The 24,746-nt window shown below is 48.5% G+C and overlaps 3 protein-coding genes and 1 long non-coding RNA gene across 6 annotated transcripts; 3 read left to right on the top strand and 1 right to left on the bottom strand.

The window, feature by feature from the left end:
• Positions 1–1,239: 1,239 nt before the first annotated feature.
• LOC136767960 (uncharacterized) lies at positions 1,240–3,278 on the top strand. The gene is made up of 2 exons (XR_010821907.1): positions 1,240–1,282; positions 2,700–3,278. It is a non-coding gene; the product is annotated as an uncharacterized LOC136767960 (long non-coding RNA).
• A 2,739-nt stretch (positions 3,279–6,017) lies between these two features.
• pkmyt1 (protein kinase, membrane associated tyrosine/threonine 1) lies at positions 6,018–11,297 on the bottom strand. Of its 2 annotated transcripts, none has more exons than XM_066721783.1 (8): positions 11,146–11,297; positions 8,655–9,582; positions 8,031–8,560; positions 7,708–7,814; positions 7,406–7,578; positions 6,981–7,207; positions 6,528–6,605; positions 6,018–6,420 (listed from the first exon to the last, which is right to left on the bottom strand). In XM_066721783.1, the coding sequence occupies exons 2-8, from the start codon at positions 9,045–9,047 to the stop codon at positions 6,255–6,257; spliced, it is 1,674 nt and encodes a 557-aa protein (XP_066577880.1). In that variant the 5' UTR covers positions 9,048–9,582; positions 11,146–11,297; the 3' UTR covers positions 6,018–6,254. The 2 variants fall into 2 exon arrangements, with proteins under 2 accessions (XP_066577880.1, XP_066577879.1); XM_066721782.1 differs by lacking the exon at positions 11,146–11,297 and adding an exon at positions 10,504–10,900.
• Positions 10,916–17,507, top strand: elob (elongin B). The gene is made up of 5 exons (XM_066722029.1): positions 10,916–11,026; positions 11,287–11,394; positions 12,773–12,907; positions 13,883–13,991; positions 14,181–17,507. The coding sequence occupies exons 2-5, from the start codon at positions 11,392–11,394 to the stop codon at positions 14,291–14,293; spliced, it is 360 nt and encodes a 119-aa protein (XP_066578126.1). The 5' UTR covers positions 10,916–11,026; positions 11,287–11,391; the 3' UTR covers positions 14,294–17,507.
• A 1,449-nt stretch (positions 17,508–18,956) lies between these two features.
• On the top strand, positions 18,957–24,112 carry LOC136767866 (putative nuclease HARBI1). 2 transcript variants are annotated; one of them, XM_066721917.1, is made up of 4 exons: positions 18,957–19,230; positions 21,744–21,980; positions 22,166–22,400; positions 22,655–24,112. In XM_066721917.1, exons 2-4 carry the CDS (start codon positions 21,750–21,752, stop codon positions 23,425–23,427), a joined length of 1,239 nt encoding a protein of 412 aa, XP_066578014.1. In that variant the 5' UTR covers positions 18,957–19,230; positions 21,744–21,749; the 3' UTR covers positions 23,428–24,112. The 2 variants fall into 2 exon arrangements, with proteins under 2 accessions (XP_066578014.1, XP_066578013.1); XM_066721916.1 differs by lacking the exon at positions 18,957–19,230 and adding an exon at positions 19,237–19,355.
• Positions 24,113–24,746: the final 634 nt, after the last annotated feature.

Below are 24,746 nucleotides of genomic sequence, written 5' to 3'. Positions count from 1 at the left end.
CATCTTTGTAAGGCGCAAGATTGCCAGAGAGACGGGTAGAAAAAACTGTTCAGTGCGTTGTGGTAGTCGACCTGCAGTGCAGCAGACTTATATTAACATTATATTAATTGTGGTTAATTGCTATATTCTCTCTTCATGCTGCACAATTATTTTAATTTGCATTAATGTTCAATACAAAGCCGCACCTACATAAATAATAAGTACACTCACTGTATTCTGCACATCACAGTGGTACAGTTGTGAATTGTAAGTTAATACACTCAGGTGAGAAATGGAAACGAAAAGTGTTGTGCAGCGTATTTCCCCCTCTTTGCATGTTTGCCAGACAATGGAATTATAAAAACAATAAATTTTACATAATGATCAACAGTACGGAAGATAGGGATACAGAACACTATAAAACAAGCTTCTTCCTCTAAAATGAGAAAGGAAGCACATTTTAACGATGTTACATTCCTATTTTGAGATTCTTAAGACCAGACCATCTTGACCTTGCATAATATTATTCGTTGTCATCTGCAGATTTCACAGTGTTGTTGTTACACGTGTTGTGTCCATTCTTATCCGAATAATGGCTTCAAATGAGTTAACAACAGATGTCAGATTTAAATCAAACCCCACTCCCCTCTGTGCACATGATCTAAGCGTGTCGGGGGTCAGTGTTGCCAGGTCCACTCCATAATTTCCCCCTAATCTGGTCCTAAAACCCCCCAAATCACATATTTTCCCCCAAAACAAAGTGAGGACGGAGGGGTGCTGCTAGTGAGATAAGGTCCGTGGTGGGGTGGGGTGGGGGGGTTTGCACTAGTTGGGGGGGGAATCAGCTGTGCCAAACCCATAAATTCCCCCACGTCCATTATCCCCCTACATTTGCCCCATACAAATGTTGCCCCCAAATTTCTCCCTGGGCACAAAAAAAAACTGGGGGAAAATACCCCACTCTGGCAACAGTGTCGGGGGTACTTTCCTTGCCTGCTAGGAAACTAGTTCCTCTTGCATATGTGCGTGGGAATGCATGTAACAGGAGATGTAACTGTCTAGGGCACCTTTCGTGTAATTGTGGGCGGATCCCTGCTGTATGAAGTCTGTATCAGGCGTTTATGTAATTGCTTTATTGCTTAATTGGTCATGATCACGTAGGGTGATCGTGTGGGGATAGGTGAACTATCTGCAAGGGGCTGGACCTGCACGGTAATGACGCATAATTGGGGTTTATAATGGCGGCGCCTGGGTTCTAGAACAGAATCGGCGTTCTGGTGTGCACAGCTGTAGCATCTGGCAGGTTTGTAGGCTACGAGGCGAGTGCGTTTAGTAATTGTTTCTGCAAAGAAGTGAGTGATAAGCTCCTTATTTTCACCGCCGGATACCGTATTATGTAGTTATATTTAATTAAATGTTACTTGTATTTTAAGGTTAAAAACCAGTTTGAGACCCTGGTGTGGAAATTCAAATTCTACCTGTTGCATAATGGTAGCCCATTCCTGAAACAAAATGAGTGATACGACTTTTTTAAATATATGTTTTTAAGCACTTAAATTAATTTTTTTAATGTTCAACATACTGGTGCAATTCGAAAGAACACGTTAATGGTTCATTGACTCCTTATCAGAATTGAGATTTTCATGGAGGGAATGGGAATACATAAAACCGCCCATCAAAACCAAAATCGGCGAGTTAATCCTTTTAGGTGTGATTGAAGACCGGTTAGCCGTTTTTGCACTAGACTTTTTTTTTTTTAATGAAGATTATGATTGGTTTTATTACCGACATTTATTTGATGGCATAAGACTTCCCCAAGGTGGGCTTTCTAGCGCGTAATGCCCTCGTGTTAGTGGCATACATAACCTGCCCGTTTTTATTGAACATTTTCCATCGTATTGCACAGTTTCTCTAGTTGGAGACCCCAGTCACATATGCAAAAACAAAATGTTTAAAATGATCATCAAACCAGAAGTCAGCCTTGGAAGTTGTGTACACCAGCAGGAACTAAGCCCTACACCACCTTGTGCTGTGTGGTGCGTTGAACCTAGGATTTGTATTGCTTTCTATCACAGTTCCTGACGTCTTTCACTGAGCGGAATAAGCGCACAGTGCATGAGAAATGACTCGCAGTCTTTAAATAGACCTGAATGCCCTGTGACTGCAGTGTGCCAGATGTCATGGGCTTTTATTGGAGATGCAAGAAAAGTGGAGGCGTGAGTGGCAGTGAAAACCGTTATCCCTATTTTCTCAGGTTATTCTATAAAGTAGACACAATGTTCTGTGGGATGAGTTCTTCATGTCCAGCTCATCTATCTACCAGAAATCAGAGATCAAAAAGCATGCCGTGAAGTCACCAGGGTGCTAACTCTAAGTCAGAAAAGTCACAAATCATTAAAAAGGAGCGTTGTAACATGCTGGATACCTGCAAAATGACAGAATCCCTAGATTTCTTACCCATGGCAACTGTTATACTCAATTTACATTACTCAATCATGCCACTTTCCCACGCTGGTTTGTATGAATCTGCTTCTAATTCAGAGTGTGTTTGCAAAGGTAAATAGCAACTTTCTCATTCCAGGAGTCTGCACCAAATCTGTCCTTTGCAAATAAGGATTGTTTAAGATAAACTCTGTCCCAACACTAGTCTTGTGTAACAAAGATGCACAAAACTGATTTTAGAATAAGTGGGGTCTCTGTCTCTCTCTTGTATGTGGTAGGAAGAGCAGAACCACGGACATATCTCCAGGTGCTGGCAGCGCTTCATCTGGAGCTGTGAACAGCTGGTGTGGTATGGAGTGGAATATACCAGGGACCTGGAACTTACCTACCTATGGGAGAACAAGCGCAGAGCCTCGGGTATCTGCTCCCTCTACTCTTTTCTTGTCATTCCCTCTTGTTTAATTTTCTAAATAGTCCTGTGACTCATGACCTAGGACTATCTGGGAGAACAGGAGCCTTTTCACAGATGACCACACCCTCCTCCACTTCCCGCTCTAATACAGCCATGCTTCTCCCACACATTCTTCCTCCACAAGCACATAAAGAGGTGTCACCCCCAGGATCACCTCACCCTGCTGAGCCGAGTGCTTCCTGCCCCAGATCGGCGCCCTGGACTCTCCAGCAAACCCAGCGCACCCTCGCGTGACCGGCCTGCCAGAAACACTGGGCCATTACCACCGCAATAGGGGTGGGCGGTATACCTGTATGAATGTGAATACCTGTATGACATTGTGCCATGATATGGATTTTGACACATCTGGGCAACAAGAACGTGAGCACTAGTAAACGGTGTAAATGGTGGAAAATACTGTGATCTTGATTTAAGTTCATATCACCCACCCCTGCACTGTGCCAATTGTGAGAACCTTAACATACCAGCCCACCAGTGAGACCATCCATTTCATTGTGGCTTTTTAAATGTGATGTATTGTTTACTTCTGCCCATTAAGTGCATTCAATTATAACGCACTGTAGGCTTTTAAATTCTGGTTTGTTTTTATGGACTGGTTGTGTATAATTTCTAGTTTGTATGATTTTATTTAAGCTAAACTGCTCCAACCACATTGACTTTACCCTTATTTTGGTAAATTATACTGCTGTACTGTAGCTATATGAAATGTGTATTATATAATTGTAGCTGAACTGTTAAGATGTTATTAATTCCTGAAACTCCCGCCTGTACAATTGTTTTCTTAATTTCAAAGGCTGACATCTTCAATGATTGATGGCTTGGGAAACCACTTTAAAATCCCATGAAATGTAACTTTGCTTGGGTGACAGTGTGACCTGCACACAATGGGATTGTACACTATACAGCATTAATGTAGTGTGAGAAGCTACCAAAACCATATACAGACCTCTAGAGGATGACTGTTCAGATTGTCAGAAGGCAATCCCATGGGCCATTTCTAAGAAGTGCAAATATATGTTTTGGGGGTTAATCGTCGCTGATTTTGTAGCATGCGTATGCCCAGGTATAATATGTACATTAAGGCATATTGTAGACAAGTCCAATCTACATGAGTGAGAGTTGCAAGTGCACTGCCTTAGCACAGATTTATCACATTGTAATATAGACTAATCAGGCATTGAGATACTATTTAATCTGACAAGGTAAGACATTCAGATATTACAATTGGATGTTTCTGATCCTGGTTAGACGCAGAAGGCAACTCACTTTACAACTGGTGACTGCATTAAAAAGCACATTTGAGTATGGACTGGCTAAACAAGGGAGCGAGGGAGGTCTCGTACCCCCCCAGAGCAGTTACACTGGTGTATGGGTCTGGTTACACTATTGTTTCCATTGTGTAGGATTTATGATTAGGCCTCGGCTTAGGTCAAGGAATGTAGATCTTGCAGAATATTGGCTAAATTTAAATTTGCCTCAACCCTATTTATGAGTTAACATTGACAAATGATTCATTATACACTCACCTAAAGGATTATTAGGAACACCTGTTCAATTTCTCATTAATGCAATTATCTAACCAACCAATCACATGGCAGTTGCTTCAATGCATTTAGGGGTGTGGTCCTGGTCAAGACAATCTCCTGAACTCCAAACTGAATGTCTGAATGGGAAAGAAAGGTAATTTTAGCAATTTTGAGGGTGGCATGGTTGTTGGTGCCAGACAGGCCAGTCTGAGTATTTCACAATCTGCTCAGTTACTGGGATTTTCACGCACAACCATTTCTAGGGTTTACAAAGAATGGTGTGAAAAGGGAAAAACATCCAGTATGCGGCAGTCCTGTGGGCGAAAATGCCTTGTTGATGCTAGAGGTCAGAGGAGAATGGGCCGACTGATTCAAGCTGATAGGAGAGCAACTTTGACTGAAATAACCACTCGTTACAACCGAGGTATGCAGCAAAGCATTTGTGAAGCCACAACACGTACAACCTTGAGGCGGATGGGCTACAACAGCAGAAGACCCCACCGGGTACCACTCATCTCCACTACAAATAGGAAAAAGAGGCTACAATTTGCACAAGCTCACCAAAATTGGACAGTTGAAGACTGGAAAAATGTTGCCTGGTCTGATGAGTCTCGATTTCTGTTGAGACATTCAGATGGTAGAGTCCGAATTTGGCGTAAACAGAATGAGAACATGGATCCATCATGCCTTGTTACCACTGTGCAGGCTGCTGGTGGTGGTGTAATGGTGTGGGGGATGTTTTCTTGGCACACTTTAGGCCCCTTAGTGCCAATTGGGCATCGTTTAAATGCCACGGCCTACCTGAGCATTGTTTCTGACCATGTCCATCCCTTTATGACCACCATGTACCCATCCTCTGATGGCTACTTCCAGCAGGATAATGCAGCATGTCACAAAGGTCGAATCATTTCAAATTGGTTTCTTGAACATGACAATGAGTTCACTGTACTAAACTGGCCCCCACAGTCACCAGATCTCAACCCAATAGAGCATCTTTGGGATGTGGTGGAACGGGAGCTTCGTGCCCTGGATGTGCATCCCACAAATCTCCATCAACTGCAAGATGCTATCCTATCAATATGGGCCAACATTTCTAAAGAATGCTTTCAGCACCTTGTTGAATCAATGCCACGTAGAATTAAGGCAGTTCTGAAGGAGAAAGGGGGTCAAACACAGTATTAGTATGGTGTTCCTAATAATCCTTTAGGTGAGTGTATGTCACATATACATTTGTCACTGCAATGTCATTTTATTGTAAAGAAGCGGTCACAGTAGCCTAGCCTTTTAAGTGCTGAATGCCTCTTTATATCTAGAACTTTGTTGATGCCTGGTTTGTTGTATAAAAACTATCCCAGTATTAAAGTACTACTATTACCATCCATACTCTAACTATACTGAATTAAAGTCCATTTCCAATGCCCCCGGTCCTCTCTTTGGGCATTGTAATTTCCTCTAATTTGCAATACTTTTTAAACTGACTTTTGTTATAGTTTCATGAAGTGGATGTGTCTGCTACAGCTTAAATGCAAAATGGAGAGTCACTACTGCATAGTTTATTCTAGCAGACAGGAGAAAGTGATTAAAAAAGCTGCACCCAGTAGAGCGACAAACTCGCAAAGCCAGAATGTCCGACACTTGCAGAGTGTTTATTTAAACCTCAAGTCTTATAACGTGTTGCTTTATAGAAGAAAAAAATAAATAGCTGGTCAGATGCAGCATTTATTAAGAAAAAAGGGCTTGTTGTGTTCAGGGAGGGTCAGTCAGTCAGTGGAGAACAGTGAGGGACAGATCTAGTCTTCAAGTCTCTTGCTCTCTCTGGGCAAGATCTCAGTCTCTCAGTTCTGCTCCAGCGAGATCTCCTCGAATAGGCTGAGCAGGTTGCGCGGCTCGAAGGCAGACCTGGGGATGGGGTCCGAGGCAGGGACGGGGTCTGCGGTGAGGGCGGGGCTGGGCAGGGGCTCCTCACTGACCCGGCTCACGTCTGGACTGGACCGGGCAACGCTGCAACACACGGCCACAGCGAAGAGATCACACACAGACATTCACACACTGAACGTGAGAGTCAGAGTGCGTGTGTGTGTGTGTGTGTGTTTGTCACAGGGACTCACCTGTGAGTGCGTCTGTCAGGGTGAGGGGAAAGCGGTCGAGGGGTGGAGGTGCCAGCTAACGCCACGCGTCCAGAGATGCTGAGAGAGGGGACGGGGGGTTAATACAGTATAGACATGCACTGGCTGGCTGGACACTACAGGGTTCAGTGACACTACATTACGTGACAATGAGAGAGAAGAGGATGCTGACTGGCAGGACACCAATGGACCCCCAGAGACAGAGAGGGGGAAGGGGCAGGGGGAAGAGAGAGGGAGGGAGATGGAAAGACACCGAAGGAATAGGAGGCAGAGAGAGAGGGAAAGGCAGAAGGAATAGGAGGCAGAGGGAGAGAGGGAGCGAGATGGAAAGAGACAAGGAATAGGAGGCAGAGAGAGAGAGATGTAAAGAAGCAGAGGTAGGGAGAGAGGGAGCAGTGCAGTCACAGTACAGCCCGGCAGCGTCCAGTGTGTTACCTGTGTGAGAGGGCCAGTGTTGGTGAGTAGTCTGGGTCGATGGTGGGCAGCGAGAAGATCTCGTCCCCCAGGCTGCCGGTCTCGGGTTCGCTGAGGTGGGGGCTGCCATCCCGGGGACTGCGTCTGGCCGCTGCAGGGGGTGTGTGTGGGGGGGTGGTCCTCAAGCGGGGCAGGGAGAGGGGCAGGGGGAGGGAGGCCAGCGCTCCCCACAGCACTGAAAACACACTCTGAAATGCAGAGGGGGGGATACAGAGAGTGATAGGATGAGAGAGTGAGAGAGTCAGTCAACACACATAGACTGACAACATTGCCCAAAATGAATACAGGCACACAGACTGACTGGGGTTAATACAGCATAGACACACACTATCCGACACTGTATACAGAGGGAGAGGGAGAGAGGGGGCAGGCAGGCCAAGGTGTACCTGGCAGAGAGAGGTGAGGGAGAACAGGGTCTCGGCGAGAGCCAGGGCCAGGTAACGTCTCCATCGCACTCTCCTGAGCGCTGGCAGAGACAGCAGCTCCGGGACAGTGGCCCTGAGGGAGGGGTCTGGCTCCAGCATCCTGCGCAACACGGCCTGCAGCTCACTGGACAGAGCTGACACAGAGAGAGAGGGGTTAATGCAGTACAGACATGCTGACTGACACTAAACTGAGAGGGAGGGGGGTTTGTATAGTACACACACTAACACTGCACTGAGTGATGGGGGGGCTCGGAGTGCAGTACCTGCAGTGAACTCCGGTGGCAGGTATCCCTTGCGGAGCTGCTGCCAGTCCTCCCCCCCATGCGGCAGCTCCAGGCTACACGCCAGCTCCAGGATGGACAGGCCCAGACTGGGGGGGGAGGAGAGCGTTAGTTAATAGAATAAATTAGTAGACTGGGGAGGTAAGAAAGAATGGAAGAGAGAGAGTGTCAGATAGAATAGGTGAATAGATTGGAGAGGTGGAGGAACAAAAATAGATAAAGAGAGGGATGGATAACAGAAAAGGGTAGGTGAGGAAGAGGCTGTCTGTGTGACGGTCTCCCAACACACCCCGGCCCCCTCTCACCTGAACACGTCGGCGGCCTGGCTGTAGTGTCCCGTCAGCAGCTCAGGCGCCATGTAGCGGGGGTCTCCCTCCTGGGCCTCCCCTCGCTCTGACCCCTCTACCCTCCTCTGCCCCTCTTTCCCACCCTCTCCCTTCAGTTCCAGCAGCAGCCCGAAGTCCCCCAGCTTGCAGCGGCCGGAGGGAGACAGGAAGATGTTGGCCGGCTTGACGTCCATGTGCACGAAGCCCTGGCTGTGGAGGTGGCCCAGCGCGCACAGTAGGTCCGACAGGTAGGCCCAAACCAGGGCCTCGCCCGGGGGCCGCGGCTGGGCCTCGCAGTGCTCCAGCAGGCTGGCCCGGCACAGCTCGGTCTGGATGTAGAGCCGGCCGGCTTCCTCCCATGCGGCGCGGAAGCCCAGCACGTTGGGATGGGGGGGCAAGCGCTCGTGGTTGCGCGGCTCCCGTAGGCAGCGCCGCCGGTCGCTGTCGCCGCGGAAGCGCTGTACTGAGCGTTTCACCGCGTACAGCTGGCCATCCTGATGACTGCGCACCTGAGAGAGAGAGAGAGATATGAGGCCATGTTTCTCAAAGTGCAGCTGAGTTATGTTTAATAAAAGTGCAGGCTTCCACTGCATTACTCTTTACCTTGTACACTTCCCCAAACGAGCCCCGGCCCAGCAGCCCAAGGCAGGTGAAGCACTGCTGGAAATAAGACTGGGGGGTGCTGGGGTTGTACAGGGAGCGGGGCAGCTGCTGGGGAGGGGACAGGGACTGGGAGACTGGCCTGGGGCGGGGTTGGCTCCAGGATGGGGGGCGCTGGGGGAAGACCCGGCTGACGGGGGGCACGCCTTTGCAGGGGGGCCGGGGGGGCAGGGAGCGGGAGAGGGTGGGCGGGGAGGTGGAGGAGGAAGAGGAGGAGGAGTGGTGGTGGTGGGGGAGGCGCCTCTTCTTCAGGGAGAAGCTCTGTTCTGCCTGGCGGAAGAAGGATGGCACTGGCAGAGGGGTGGACGAGAGCTCGGAGTCCTGGGAGACTGACATAGTGGGTGGGGGGGGGGGACTGGGAGGGAGGGAGAGAGAGAGAAAAATATAAGGGAGAGAGAGAGCAGGCAGGGAGAGAAAGAAAGGGAGGGAGGGCTGCAGGGAAAGACACTGGCAGAGGGGCAGGGAGAGAGAGGGACAGGGAGGGAGAAAGAGAGATGTTTATTTAAGGGCTGGGAAAAGGGGATGGGAGAGAGAGAAGGAGAGGGATGGAAGTGAGGAAGAGTGTAGCCCAGTCACTGGAGCGGTGGGCAGCGTGGCGCTCTGAGGCACTGAGTTGTGATGGTGAGAGAGGGAACGGGGCTGGAGAGAGGAGGCTGTGACTCTGGGCTGCTCATAGCGACACAGCGCAGCCTGCAGCCTGTATATGTCTCTGTACTGTGGGGAGGAGAAGCCAGATGCTGCGTCACTTAACGGTCACTTCCGAGTGCACTGCGTCTATCTGCAGAAGCACGGCAGTCTTCGGTACAGGTCAGAGGTCAACGGATGAGGGTGAGGAGAAGGCACAGCCTGGGACATGGGAGAAAGTGTCCTCCTGCACAGAGAGAGACGAGAGAAGTTCAAGGACTTTCACAAAACCTCAAAAGCAAAACAAACTGAGCAGATGGACCCAGAAACAGACAGACAGAAGAAGCAGACACTGAGACTGAGGGACAGACTGGTCAGTGTAACCCAGACACACAGACGGGCCTCACCCACCCACACACACAAAAACACTTGGCATGAAACACACAGACACTGACGGACTAGACAATATCCCTCAACAACACAGGCCATAGTGTGGATTAGGGTTAGGGCTCCGGAGCACAGGGTTGTGGGTTCACTGCTGTTGTACCCTTGAGCAAAGTACTTTACCTAGATTGCTTCAGTAAAATCCCAGCTGTATAAATGGGTAAAATGTAAAAATAATAATAATGTGATATATTGTAACAATCGTAAGTCACACTGGATAAGCGTGTCTGCTAAGAAATCAAGTAATAATAATAACATAATCTGACTGTCTGAGGGTCACACAAGCACAAATGTATGGACACAGAGGCATGCCGGTCATCAACTCATGTGACACACAGACACTGACTGACTGATGAAGGCACCTAAACACAGTCACAGACACAACCACCCACTCCAACCTGAGTCAGTCCAATTGACTGCCCATCACCAGCATGAAATAACAATCCCCACCACAGATCGATAAGAAGCAGTTAGTTAAATCACGGTTTCACGCCTTTCCCCAAAAAATAACAACAGAAAAACGGACGTGTATTAGAAAGTCTCAAAAACAAAAACAAACTAGGAGCTATACCTAGACACGGGATGACATCAGAGCAAAGGGGTGTAGCAATGTGTGCAGCCCTGATAAACACACCGACATCACTTACACTTCACTGCCACCACGAATGAATAACAAACCCGGACCAAATGGGAATGAATCAATAAACAAATAACCGAAACTCACCCGTCTGTGTCTCGGCTGTCCCGCACCAAGACGTTATTGAGACTATGTCAGCTAACCCCCTGTGCAAAGCTGTCGCCGGTCTGAAACGGCTCTCCTGTCACCTTGTTAGTTGGTGTCACGTTATGTCAGCGGCCGAATAAAATGAGCAGCGCAGGACAATAATAAGCGGCCATTTGCGTGGCGGAGCACGCCCCTGTGCGCGGCTGTTCAAACAGCGGCCCCCTCCCGCCAAAAAAGTGCTTCTGCCCGGCCAGCGCGCAAGCCCTGGAGACCACGCCCCCTCATTAAACATTACAGCTTCCCGCCACCGCGCAGTAGTCAATGTGGGAGTGGGATAAGCCACGCCCTCTCGGCGAAGCCACACCCACATATATAAACCATCATCGTTGTGTTTAAGCCCCGCCCATTTCCGCCATAAGCAGCGACTTGACCAGAAATCCGTCTCTCCGCTCCACCCATAGCTTATGAAGATTAATCTGCATTACATCTTCATATACAGTCGGAAAACCGTATCATATACAAGGTAAAAAAATCTAACATGATTCATATTGGGTGCTGTAAAAAAAGTCCACGAATTATTAGATTTGAGTGTTTATACATAAGTGAGATACATTATTTAGCCTACAACGTTAACACATATACCTGTAACCTTTGCAGTCATAACGGTTGTTGTTATTATTCGTAATCGCATTACTAAAGCGTGTTCCTGAAGGCCAACTCTAGCAAAACAAATAAATGTGCGAAACTACACTGGGATTTAATCGTGCGCTCGTCTTCCGGTAGACGAGCTTTGTGGGAAAGCGGAGGAACAGCTGCTGGGGAGCCTTGAGCCGCGCAGTGCATTGTGGGATCGTGGAGGACTAAGGCGATCGCAACCGACGGAGAGAAATGGTGAGTGAGAAAGGGAAACGGCGAAATGTAATAAATACACCGTTTTGCAAAGACCGGGCACCCACAACGACCTGCTGTTACGGGGGGGATAGATTATAGATCCATATGCCGCCCGATGAGCGGAGATAAACCGGGTCCGTCGAGTGGAAGAGGAGAGTTTTAAGCTGGAAGTGTGAGTCTGTATTGCGGTTTGTTATGGTGTGTTGTACTGCCGTATCGGGGAGACAGAGAAAAGATGGTGGCTGGACTGTGGAGAGGAGGCCTAGTTCAAGACCAGGCGATATTCAAGCGCGTAAACAAGCCGGCGGGGAGCGGGGAAGAGCCCTCCGCGGATCCGATCGGGGATTCTCGGCCCTAACGAGTGAAAGACGGCGTGAAGCGAAAGGAAATGTAACTGTCGACGAACAGAGGCTGCCGACGTTTGGGAAATGTCTCGAATGCCGACTGCGGATAAACGCCGTCCAATCCACCGTTTTAACTCACGCATTCGTGTGTACATCCCCCCTAAAGGCGTTACGGGGTATCTGGGCACACATTAGCTCAGTGGTTTGCGATTTCCTTTGTTTATTTGCACCAACTGGACCGCTGCGCAACGCACGTCCATGACTGCGCATTCCGGGACCCCACTGGCTTCGAACCGTTCTGGAACGCAGCTGTCTGGAATCGGGAATTCGGGAATTGTCGGGGTTGTGGGGGGGGGGGTCATTGGACGCGATTGCAAACCTTTTTTAAATTAAAATCACTACTTCTAATGAGCCCCGCCGCTGTTAAGTCTCAATAAAGTCCGGCACAGTTTCGAGTGTCTGCGCCTGTTCCGTGTGCTCAATGGGAGTGTCATTCATTCCCATAATCACAGTAACACTCGCTACTTCTTTTTGGTCAAAGAACAGTGACATAGCTTTGATGCACTATTGTTCGATTTGATGATAACTGGTCAATACTACTCCATTATACCACAGTGGTTCATATTGGTCTATAGCAATGTGTAAGTGCACCGGTCACATCCACACCACATATTCATAAAGCAGCATAGTTTAGTGTTGATGTTGGTCTTGTTAGTCCTCTGTCCTTCTCTCCCCCTTCTGTTTCTCCCACTCCTTCCCCCACCTCTCTTTTAACCTCCTTTCACTATCTTCTGCTGTCTATTTTCCCCCATTCTTTCACTGCCAGCCTTCTTTCTTCCTCTGTCCCCCCTCCCCTCAATTAAACTCAATATCCCTTCAAAGGGTGCCTTTACTGGTTCCACTAACCCAGTTCAACCAGCAGCACTGTTTAGCGCGAGTCCAAGTGACACATACGCGGCCCCGGCTCGAACCCGGTGCGAAGCTGAGTGCCGGTGGGAGAACGTGGCAGTGAGTGTGTGGCGTCTCCCCGGCAGGATGTGTTCCTTATGATTCGGCGTCACAAGACGACCATCTTCACCGACGCCAAGGAATCCACCACCGTGTATGAGCTGAAGCGCATCGTAGAGGGCATCCTCAAGAGGGTGCCAGAGGAGCAGCGGCTGTTCAAGGTGCGTAGATGGAGGGGTTAGCAATGCAAAGTGAATAAGAGTGGGAGAAGGAACATGGGAGGGGAGTTGTAGAGGGAGCACTGCAGGGTAGTTAGGGATGGAGGGAGAGGGTAAAGGTAGGGTTCAGACATGAGAGACACGGGATGAGGAGGAAGTTGGTCTTGACCATCTCTAGTGTGAACCGAGTGAGTTGGTGTGCATTGTCAGGTTGTTTACTTTAGTATTTCTGATTTACAGAGCAAATGCCATAAAACAGAATAGAGCTGTAATGTGTTAAACAGTGTAGCAAAGGCACAAAGGTCCTGTGAAACTCATTTAAATTGTGACTTTAAAATATGGTAGGGAGAGGTCGAGAGGTGGGGGGGGGATGGAGAGAGATGAAGGCAGGAAGAGAGAGTGGGAGGGAAAGGGGGAGAGACAGTTTGGACTTGTATTGTACAGGGTCATCATTTCAAACATTCATCAAACTACATATTTATAAGAGTTGCTAGGGTTACCTATGCAGTTCATATTGATCTATAAATGGAAAAACATATACTTTGAGTTAGTTTCCATTAGCATTATACGAAATGTCTAGTGTAATCCAAAGATTCTTGAAATTGCGCTGCTTTTATAATAGCCCTGTGTAGTGGACTGTTCGCCTGGTGTGTAATGTATTTTGTGACCCCTGGCATTCACTCTGGGAGAGAGCATCTGCTATGAAGTGGGATAATGAATGCTAACGCTCCGGACACCACTGGCCAGGAATCCCATTACCGTTTGCCATGGAAATGTACTGGGAAGTCTCTCGAATATACCCACTGTGGGACTCCTGGCTCTGCTAATGTGCTGTCAGTGTGTCTGTATTAACACCCTCTCCTCTCTCCTCCCACCTGTAGTTTATAGACAGCCAGTGCGTGTCTATACTGTGCTAACCCACCCTCTCTCTGCCTCTCTGTCTGTATTAACCTCCTCTCTCTCTCCCTCCCTCCCCAGGATGACCAGTTGTTGGAGGACAGTAAGACTCTGGGGGACTGTGGATTCACCAACCAGACCGCCCGGCCCCAGGCTCCAGCCACTGTGGGCCTGGCCTTCAGAATCAATGGTCAGTTTGTGTGAGTGGGGTGTCAGTGTGGTAATGTGTGGACTTATTTTTACTCTGCTTTATTACTCTTTCTTGTGAATACTGTATTAACCCTGGTCTCTCTCCCTCTCCCTCTGTGCCAGTGTCCTGCAGTTTAGTCAGGCAGTGTGTATGTCCTGTATTAACCCCTCTACCCTCTCTCTCTCCCAGATGACGTGTTTGAGCAGTTGCGAATCGACCCGTTCTCCAGCCCCCCGGAGCTCCCGGATGTCATGAAGCCCCAGGACTCGGGCAGCACTGCCAATGAGCAGGCTGTGCAGTGAGGGAGTGAGACGGAGAGCAAGAGAGGGAGGGAGGGAGGGAGCGGTGGAGAGGAAGAGAGAGAGGGCTAGAGAGAGAGGGGGAGGGAGGGGGTAGGGAGGTAGCCAACCCTGTCACCTTTTCTCTCCACTTTATGATCGGCAACACACCACCACCCAGCACCCCACCGCCTCACAATAAGACGAACACACCGACGCAGAGAGGTGTATGAAAATGTGAATAACTTAACCCTGTTTCTACTACCCCCTCCGCTCTCCCTCACTACATATATATATATATATATATATATATACACACACACACACACACACACACACACACACACACACACTGGGAGAGAGGAAGACACACACTGAAGGGCAACAGTACACAGACTTCCCTTTTTATTGTGGTGCCATCCCCTCCCAGCCCCCTGGCACAGCATCAGGGTGTCCGTCTCCTGCGTGGTGCCCTCGATGCGCTGGCACCCTAGTTAGGGGAGACCCGGCCTCTATTGTGGCATATCCTTTTAAAAAGGAAAATAAAAATCTCTTTAAATGCTACTGTGCCAGGACTGGGTTAGGACTCCACTAGTGAGTAGAGCCCCATTTCCCTGTATCCTCCAGTGGTCTTTTTACTTCTGTCAGGCTGTACAGGGTTATTGACACAGATAACGAAGGCAGAGAGAGAGCAAGATGGGACACGCATTGTAGTTTCTTATCCAATTTTTTCCCCATCCGAAAGAAAAGTCAGTGCGTTCTGTGCTGCAACAACTTCTCTCTCTTTCTCTCTCTCTCTCTCCCTCCCTCCTTCCTTCCTTCTCTCTCTTTCTGGACACAACCCCCAAAGACACCCTCTCCCCCTGAAGACTCTACCTTTTCTAACTGGGCAGAGTCTGATTTTTGTTCCCTTCCAACGCTGAACTCTTCACTCGGCTGTTCATTCAGGGCAGGGCAGCACATCCCTACGTCACCCACCATGCTCTGAACCCCATTTTGTGCCACACCGAAATGACCCCCCCACCTCACCTCTCCCTCCCAGTCAGTCAGTGGATCATGATCCCTTAGATCTGAACCAGAAAACCTGATTTTTTAAAAACGCACGCAGTTGGACACTCAGTGACGGAGGAGAGAAACCTTATATTAACACAGCGGGACAGCGGAGAGAGGAAGGAGATGATAGGGTTTAATGGGACACAGTGGTGTAGTCTTTGACGGGTGCCTGTTGTAATCTGTGTGGATTTTTTTTTTTGTGTTTTCTTCTCGTTGCAGTTTTTTGATTTTTATGTTTTTTTTTGTTGTCGTTTGTTTTTTGATTCTTAATTAAATGTATTTAGTTCTTTTCGAGCTGTAGCTTGCTCCACTGGTGTGTTTGTTAAAGCCCCATCACAGGGGAAAGAGCAGCTCAGTTTGTAGCCTGGGAGCCCCTCAGCATCTGTACGCAACCCTAATTGCACTCTTCGTTTGGTGTCATAATGGCGAATCAACCAACAGTCCCTGCCAAACCCCCAGTCACCCAGCAACTGACTGGTTTGGACTTAAATTCCACATCAGGTGGTGAATAGAAAGGGGGGAAGGATTTCAGTGTGACACCAGACTAGCTTCAGGCAGAGACACTTTATGAACGTGATGGTGAACTTAATTTTAGGTAGTTCTGTCCTGGCTTGTGCAGGGAATTGTGGGATATATATAGTCCTGCAGACGTGTTTTTCTCTGTCAACAGAATACAACCGCTGCTGCTCAACTCCATATGAACACTCACCATAAAATAACTTCATATTTCAACAATCTGATTGACACAGGGACATTATATTTTCCCATCAGAAATTGGAATGGTTTTCAGTTAAATTTGCAAGTTCATGATATGTTTTGTTGATTTATATGCATATAATACTAATAAATATATACTACTAAAACATACATTTTAGTTAATATATGGGTCTGTTTAGATTTTATCTTAATATAATGCACATATACATATGTTTACATGTACATATAGTGAATACATTTGCCACAGAGGAGTCTAGAATTGACCTGGAGAACAATTCGCTCTGAATAGTACCTAAACCAATCACCTGTTCAAATACAAAGCCACACCTGAATGAATATGCATGAGCATCAAGTCGGACTCGGGAAATCTAAACTAGTATTCAGGCCGGACACGTGTTAACTGTATTGATTGTGGCAAGAAGCGATGTCACTATGAATCAGATTGAATGGTGTCGAAAATAGGAAGTCATTTTATGATGTGTTTAGAGCAGCTTTTGCATTAGGATGGTTTCAGTCAGGGGGAGGGGGTAAGCATTTCAGTGTGGCACCAGACTGGCTGCTGATCAGTGTCACACTAAATCATTTCCCAGATATAATAACTCTTAAACACCTGGAAGGGAATCTTATTAATGAACACCACAGGACTATGTGAAGGAGGGGACAACAGGGTGAGGTGTGTGGGGGGGGGGGGCGTGTTTGTAGGCCCTACAATTTGTGTAATTTATGGTCCTTGTCATTACTTATACATCTCGTCGCTTGTTAAGACCAAACTTCCTCCTAATTACCAGATAATTGATGAATTGGTGTCAAGCCAAATGGGTGAGAGAGACATGCCAATTAAAATAGAATCGGGAAGAAGCCCCTCACTGTGGGATAACCTTTGCGTCATACAAGGCCAAATGAGACATTCAGCTCGACTAAGACAAAATATAGCCCTCCTCTTAGTGTAAATGATAGTGTGAATTTGCTCTGAATACATTTAAAGAGACTAAAATAAAATACACAGATTTTAAGCCGTGGGTGGGTGGTTGTGTGTGTGAGTGAGTAGAGATCAGAACGGAAGCGTGTGTGTGTGAGTTTTTAGTACTAGAGTTAACTTAGGGTGTGTGCAGTGTGTGGGAGCTGGGGAAATGCTTTAACCTTAGCCCTAACACGTTCCTCTGTTACTGTCTATTTACATAATAATTATTATTATTATTATTATTATTATTATTTGGTAGTGGTTGCAGGAGTGTGGAGTGTGTGGGTGTGTCATTGATATTCTGTGGTGGCCCACCTGTAGTATTTTAGAGCTGCATGACTTCTATTTACACACACACACACAGAGAGGGTTAGAGATTGACTGCTGACTGACTGATCGGTTTGCCACTTTAAAAAGTTGATCCTCTCTTTTGAACGTGCTGCAGTGTATCAGGACCTGCTGTAAGAGCCTGTATCCAGTCCAATAAAAACAAGAATGCCTTTTTCATTGCTGTGGTTCCGAGTGGATTTTTTAAAGTTTTTTCGGTGATGGGTTCTTTCATTGAAATGAATATCTGGACTAACTAGAGGGAATTGTTTTGCTCTGTACAGTGTATTGTTGCATTTTATAGTTGAGTATATATTCTAGTATAGCAGACAGATTCTGAGTTCAGGCTTGATGGGGACCGGACACAACTCTGAGCACCACAAGGAGCCGACACAAACACCCCATTATAGCAAACGGGCAATTTGCAGGCCCTGATACAGAAAGCTTCTGTTTATACATGGGATGAGATCTGCAGTGAAGGGAGACCAGGCAGCTCCTGTGTTGCGTGGTAAGTGGTCAGTTTTACGTAGAGGTATATGTACACTCACCTAAAGGATTATTAGGAACACCATACTAATACTGTGTTTGACCCCCTTTCGCCTTCAGAACTGCCTTCATTCTACATGGCATTGATTCAACAAGGTGCTGAAAGCATTCTTTAGAAATGTTGGCCCATATTGATAGGATAGCATCTTGCAGTTGATGGAGATTTGTGGGATGCACATCCAGGGCACGAAGCTCCCGTTCCACCACATCCCAAAGATGCTCTATTGGGTTGAGATCTGGTGACTGTGGGGGCCAGTTTAGTACAGTGAACTCATTGTCATGTTCAAGAAACCAATTTGAAATGATTCGACCTTTGTGACATGCTGCATTATCCTGCTGGAAGTAGCCATCAGAGGATGGGTACATGGTGGTCATAAAGGGATGGACATGGTCAGAAACAATGCTCAGGTAGGCCGTGGCATTTAAACAACGCCCAATTGGCACTAAGGGGCCTAAAGTGTGCCAAGAAAACATCCCCCACACCATTACACCACCACCACCAGCCTGCACAGTGGTAACAAGGCATGATGGATCCATGTTCTCATTCTGTTTACGCCAAATTCTGACTCTACCATCTGAATGTCTCAACAGAAATCGAGACTCATCAGACCAGGCAACATTTTTCCAGTCTTCAACTGTCCAATTTTGGTGAGCTTGTGCAAATTGTAGCCTCTTTTTCCTATTTGTAGTGGAGATGAGTGGTACCCGGTGGGGTCTTCTGCTGTTGTAGCCCATCGGCCTCAAGGTTGTACGTGTTGTGGCTTCACAAATGCTTTGCTGCATACCTCGGTTGTAACGAGTGGTTATTTCAGTCAAAGTTGCTCTTCTATCAGCTTGAATCAGTCGGCCCATTCTCCTCTGACCTCTAGCATCAACAAGGCATTTTCGCCCACAGGACTGCCGCATACTGGATGTTTTTCCCTTTTCACACCATTCTTTGTAAACCCTAGAAATGGTTGTGTGTGAAAATCACAGTAACTGAGCAGATTGTGAAATACTCAGACCGGCCCGTCTGGCACCAACAACCATGCCACGCTCAAAATTGCTTAAATCACCTTTCTTTCCCATTCAGACATTCAGTTTGGAGTTCAGGAGATTGTCTTGACCAGGACCACACCCCTAAATGCATTGAAGCAACTGCCATGTGATTGGTTGGTTAGATAATTGCATTAATGAGAAATTGAACAGGTGTTCCTAATAATCCTTTAGGTGAGTGTATACATCCATCCATCCGATCGAGACCGCACTGTGCTTTACGACCTCCGCCTCGCTAGTTGGCGCATTACTACGATGGCTCACCAAACATCGGGAAAACAACAGATCTGGGTTTGAATCATTACACTCGCTGGTTGAAAGGGTAAGCGCTGTTATGGTCTGATTTTGCGATGCTGTGTAGGTTAGAAGTCAGAAATAAGCTTTTGTTTTGTACACAGCACTTAAATATCGATAACACTACTCAACGGGAGCATTCTCACGGAGTTGGTACGTAACGATACTACTATTAATATCGCTGTGTGGCTCAGTGACTGATATTTTGGCTCCGTTTACAGTACAGTGCGATGGAAGTACACCCGATGCATTTACATTGGGATAAGCCTAATTCATTTAAATTAGACGTATGTATATACAATTACACTAGTGCTGTTGTGCAGTCTTTGCTGCATAGTGCATTGCATTATATTATTTAATTATAACAATAAGCTGTTAATTCATTATTAACGCGTTTATCCCAAGTGACTTACAAACTAGGGATTTGATCTGTGTAATCAACAACTGTGCGCCTGCAGAGTCACTGACTGGGCTGATGAAACATCCTGGACTGGGCTAGAATGGACTGCTGCAGAGTCACTGACTGGACTGGACTGGACTGGACTGCTGCAGAGTCACTGACTGGACTGGACTGGACTGGACTGCTGCAGAGTCGCTGACTGGACTGGACTGCTGCAGAGTCACTGACTGGACTGGACTGGACTGCTGCAGAGTCACTGACTGGACTGGACTGCTGCAGAGTCACTGACTGGACTGGACTGGACTGGACTGCTGCAGAGTCACTGACTGGACTGGACTGGACTGCTGCAGAGTCACTGACTGGACTGGACTGGACTGGACTGCTGCAGAGTCGCTGACTGGACTGGACTGGACTGGACTGCTGCAGAGTCACTGACTGGACTGGACTGGACTGGACTGCTGCAGAGTCGCTGACTGGACTGGACTGCTGCAGAGTCACTGACTGGACTGGACTGGACTGCTGCAGAGTCACTGACTGGACTGGACTGCTGCAGAGTCACTGACTGGACTGGACTGGACTGGACTGCTGCAGAGTCACTGACTGGACTGGACTGGACTGCTGCAGAGTCACTGACTGGACTGGACTGGACTGGACTGCTGCAGAGTCGCTGACTGGACTGGACTGGACTGGACTGCTGCAGAGTCGCTGACTGGACTGGACTGGACTGGACTGCTGCAGAGTCACTGACTGGACTGGACTGCTGCAGAGTCACTGACTGGACTGGACTGGACTGCTGCAGAGTCACTGACTGGACTGGACTGGACTGCTGCAGAGTCACTGACTGGACTGGACTGGACTGCTGCAGAGTCACTGACTGGACTGGACTGGACTGCTGCAGAGTCACTGACTGGACTGGACTGCTGCAGAGTCACTGACTGGACTGGACTGCTGCAGAGTCACTGACTGGACTGGACTGGACTGGACTGCTGCAGAGTCACTGACTGGACTGGACTGGACTGCTGCAGAGTCACTGACTGGACTGGACTGGACTGCTGCAGAGTCACTGACTGGACTGGACTGGACTGGACTGCTGCAGAGTCACTGACTGGACTGGACTGGACTGGACTGCTGCAGAGTCACTGACTGAACTGGACTGCTGCAGAGTCACTGACTGAACTGGACTGGACTGGACTGCTGCAGAGTCACTGACTGGACTGGACTGGACTGCTGCAGAGTCACTGACTGGACTGGACTGGACTGCTGCAGAGTCACTGACTGGACTGGACTGGACTGCTGCAGAGTCACTGACTGGACTGGACTGCTGCAGAGTCACTGACTGGACTGGACTGCTGCAGAGTCACTGACTGGACTGGACTGCTGCAGAGTCACTGACTGGACTGGACTGCTGCAGAGTCACTGACTGGACTGGACTGCTGCAGAGTCACTGACTGGACTGGACTGGACTGGACTGCTGCAGAGTCACTGACTGGACTAGACTGGACTGGACTGCTGCAGAGTCACTGACTGGACTGGACTGGACTGGACTGGACTGGACTGCTGCAGAGTCACTGACTGGACTGGACTGCTGCAGAGTCACTGACTGGACTGGACTGGACTGGACTGCTGCAGAGTCACTGACTGGACTGGACTGGACTGGACTGCTGCAGAGTCACTGACTGGACTGGACTGGACTGGACTGCTGCAGAGTCACTGACTGGACTGGACTGGACTGGACTGCTGCAGAGTCACTGACTGGACTGGACTGAACTGCTGCAGAGTCACTGACTGGACTGGACTGCTATAGAGTCACTGACTGAACTGGACTGGACTGCTGCAGAGTCACTGACTGGACTGGACTGGACTGCTGCAGAGTCACTGACTGGACTGGACTGGACTGGACTGCTGCAGAGTCACTGACTGAACTGGACTGGACTGCTGCAGAGTCACTGACTGGACTGGACTGGACTGCTGCAGAGTCACTGACTGGACTGGACTGGACTGGACTGCTGCAGAGTCACTGACTGGACTGGACTGGACTGGACTGCTGCAGAGTCACTGACTGGACTGGACTGGACTGGACTGCTGCAGAGTCACTGACTAGATGGGAGTGCCACTGTACCACCTCTGTGTCTGTCCCCCAGGGCGTGATGGCCCAGGCCCTGTGTGTGGTGGCTGCAGGGCAGGCGGTGATGGAGCTCTTGCGGGAGGAACAGGCGGGGCCAGCCTGGGGGCTGCAGGGGGAGCGGGAGCTGGAGGCCCTGCTGGAGGCAGCCCTGACCCAGGGGGCCAGGCGGGGGTGTAGGAGGCCATGTCACACCGACTCCCTGACCGGCCGCCAGTTCAAGGAGCGATTCCGCCTGGACAGAGGGACCATACAGGTGAGAGGGAGGGAGGGAAGGAGAGAAGTGGTCAATGAAAGAGGGAGATGGGGTGGGGAAGGGAAGAAGGTAGAGGAGGAGAGTAGGAAAGGGGAAGAGGGTAGAATGGGTGCAGAAGAGGGGGGAAGGTTGTGGCACTCATATACTGTATTATCCCCTCCCCCCCCCCTCTCTTTCTCTCTCAGTGTGTGGTGGAGCAGTTGCACAGCTCAGAGCTGGGTGGTGGGAGGCAGAAGGGGCGCCCCCCCCTGTCTCTGCGCCACTGCGTGCTGCTGTGTGCCTGCCTGCTGGGGGGGCCGCGCAGTTACCGGGCGGCGGCCGCGGAGTTCGGCCTAGAGAGGGGCAACGCTCACCGGCTCTTTACGCTGACCTGCCGGCGAATCTGCGTGCTGACCGGCCAGCACATCACCTGGGCAACCGGTGAGACACGCTGACAGCACAGCACATTGACACACCGAAACACTGACACACGCGTGAGAAGGACACCGACACATTGACACACTGGGAGACAGAGACATTGACTGTTCACGTTTCACAGCTGCTGGCCCAGACCGAGACAAAGCTGTGCCGAGACATGGCACAGACACTTGAGACACTAACACAGACAGTCTGGTCCATATTGTCTGTATCAGCCTCCCTTATCTCTCTCTCTCTCTCCCTCTCTCTCTCTTTAGGTGCAGAAGTAGAGAGAAACATCCAAGGCTTCGACTCTCTGGACAGTGAGGGTGGGGGAGGGTTCCCCGGCGTGTTTGGTGTCCTGGGGGCCACCAGGATCCCAGTGCGGGGGCTGAGCAGCAAGGGCGAGAGAGAGAGAGGTGGAAGAGAGGGGGAGAAGAGTGGGGGAAGGAGCGGCGTGGCTCCAGCCCTGGAGTCTTGGCTGCGAGTGGAGGTGGTGTGTGACTTTAGGGGCCGCTTCCTGTACTGCGGGGTCAGCGAGGGGTTGGCGGCCGCCCAACGTCCTGGGGGATTCTGGGAGTGCAGCGACCTGGGCCACCGATTGAGAGAAGACCCCGGTGCCATCCCCGAAGATGCCCACATGCTGGCGGGAGGGGGTTACCCTCTGTGTGGGCAGATCCTGACCCCCTTTAAAGGACCGCTGAGCCCCAGACAGACACGGTTCAACCAAAGACTGGCAGTCAGGCTGGCTGTCCTGGGCCGGTCCCTGTCTGAGCTCAAGGCTCGGTTCCGCAGGCTGCAGTACCTGGACACTGTGAGTCTGGAGCGTGCCAGAAGCACAATCCTCAGCTGCTGTGTGCTGCACAACCTGAGCATCCAGAGAGGAGACAGTGTACCGGAGGAGTGGGAGAGAGAGAGGGAGGAGGAGGAAGGGGAGGAAGAGGTAGAGGGGGACGGAGAGGAAGCAGGGAAGAGGAAGAGAGAGGCCATTGCTGACCTGTTGTATGCAGAATCCAGCACCAATACACTGACTGATTCACTGACTGACTGACTGATTTGTTTTTTTCTAAATGACAATGGAAAGCATCTTGATCAATCAAATGCGATTTGGAGGTTATGCCGTACAGAAATTGACTGCACTGGAAATAAACCAATTTTTCTGAGCCCTTGAGGAGCCGCTATGATGTTGAGGTGGAGTCCACTAAACCAAAACAACAAGCTCCGGCTCTCTGCATCATGAGTCATTCACTGCCCTTTTCAAAATTCTGCACAGGCTATTATATCAATGCCTTGAAGTAAAACTGTGGTCATGTTCGTGTAGCGCAGACTAACATTTCTGTGCAGATCTGTGCTGCTCCACCAATGGGATACTCCCCTTAGGAGTTGGACAAGTGTTGCTGTAGGTGGTGTTTCCACCTTGACTAATATTGAATAAATATTTTTTTAAAGGAGTATTGGCATTTCATGTTTACACAGCAAATAAAAATAAAAACGTTTTGCTTTAAAAAGTGATGCCTCAATATCAAAATGAAAGATTGTTTGGTATCCTATTTCTTTATTGAAGAATGTGTAATAGGTTTGATCTATACTTTCTAGTGCTTCTAGTGTTTTTCAGATCACTATTAATGAGATTAAATCATTTTAAAATAGTATTATAATTTTTGGGGAATGCAGTTACCATTACTAGATTATACTGACAAGCAAAGTGAAGTGCTTCTTGTAGTTTGATACTATTGTATGGAGCAGTAGTTTTCAATTCCAGTCCTCGCATACACTGCCTGCTGGTTTTTGTTCAAATTGATTTCTTAATTAATTGAAGCTCTAATTAAATGATTAACGAGCTTCTTTAAAGAACTATGCTATTGTTTTCATCTCTTAAACTGGTGAAAATATGTAATATAAGGGCTCAATTAAGTAACTGACACCTCAACAAGAACAAAAAACAGAAGACACAGGGGTACACCACGACAGGACTTGAAAACCACTGGCATAGAGGTATGTATCGTATCGTGAGCAGGGGTTCCTAGCCCTGGTCCCAGAGGACCTCCTACCCTGCTGGTTTTTGTTTCAACTGAGCTCTCAATTACCTAATTGAACCCTTAATTGAAGGATGAGTCTGCTTACATTTGACTATTAATACTGCGGAATAGTTAATTCTTTAATAAGTTATTTACACAACTTCTATACTTAAGTTAAACCCCCTACTGTTTAAAATAATTCAAAGGCTCTGATTTAGGAAATTAATAATTCAATTAACTAATTGAGAGCTCAGTTGGAACAAAAACCAGCAGGGTAGGCGCTCCTGCAGAACTAGGGTTGGGAACCCCTGAACTACAGGATCCACTGACTGTGATCAGGAGACTTATTTTG

The sequence above is a fragment of the Amia ocellicauda genome, chromosome 14 (genome assembly GCF_036373705.1).
Source record: "Amia ocellicauda isolate fAmiCal2 chromosome 14, fAmiCal2.hap1, whole genome shotgun sequence".
Taxonomy (NCBI): Eukaryota; Metazoa; Chordata; class Actinopteri; order Amiiformes; family Amiidae; genus Amia; species Amia ocellicauda.
This window is presented reverse-complemented; position numbering and strand designations above follow the sequence as displayed.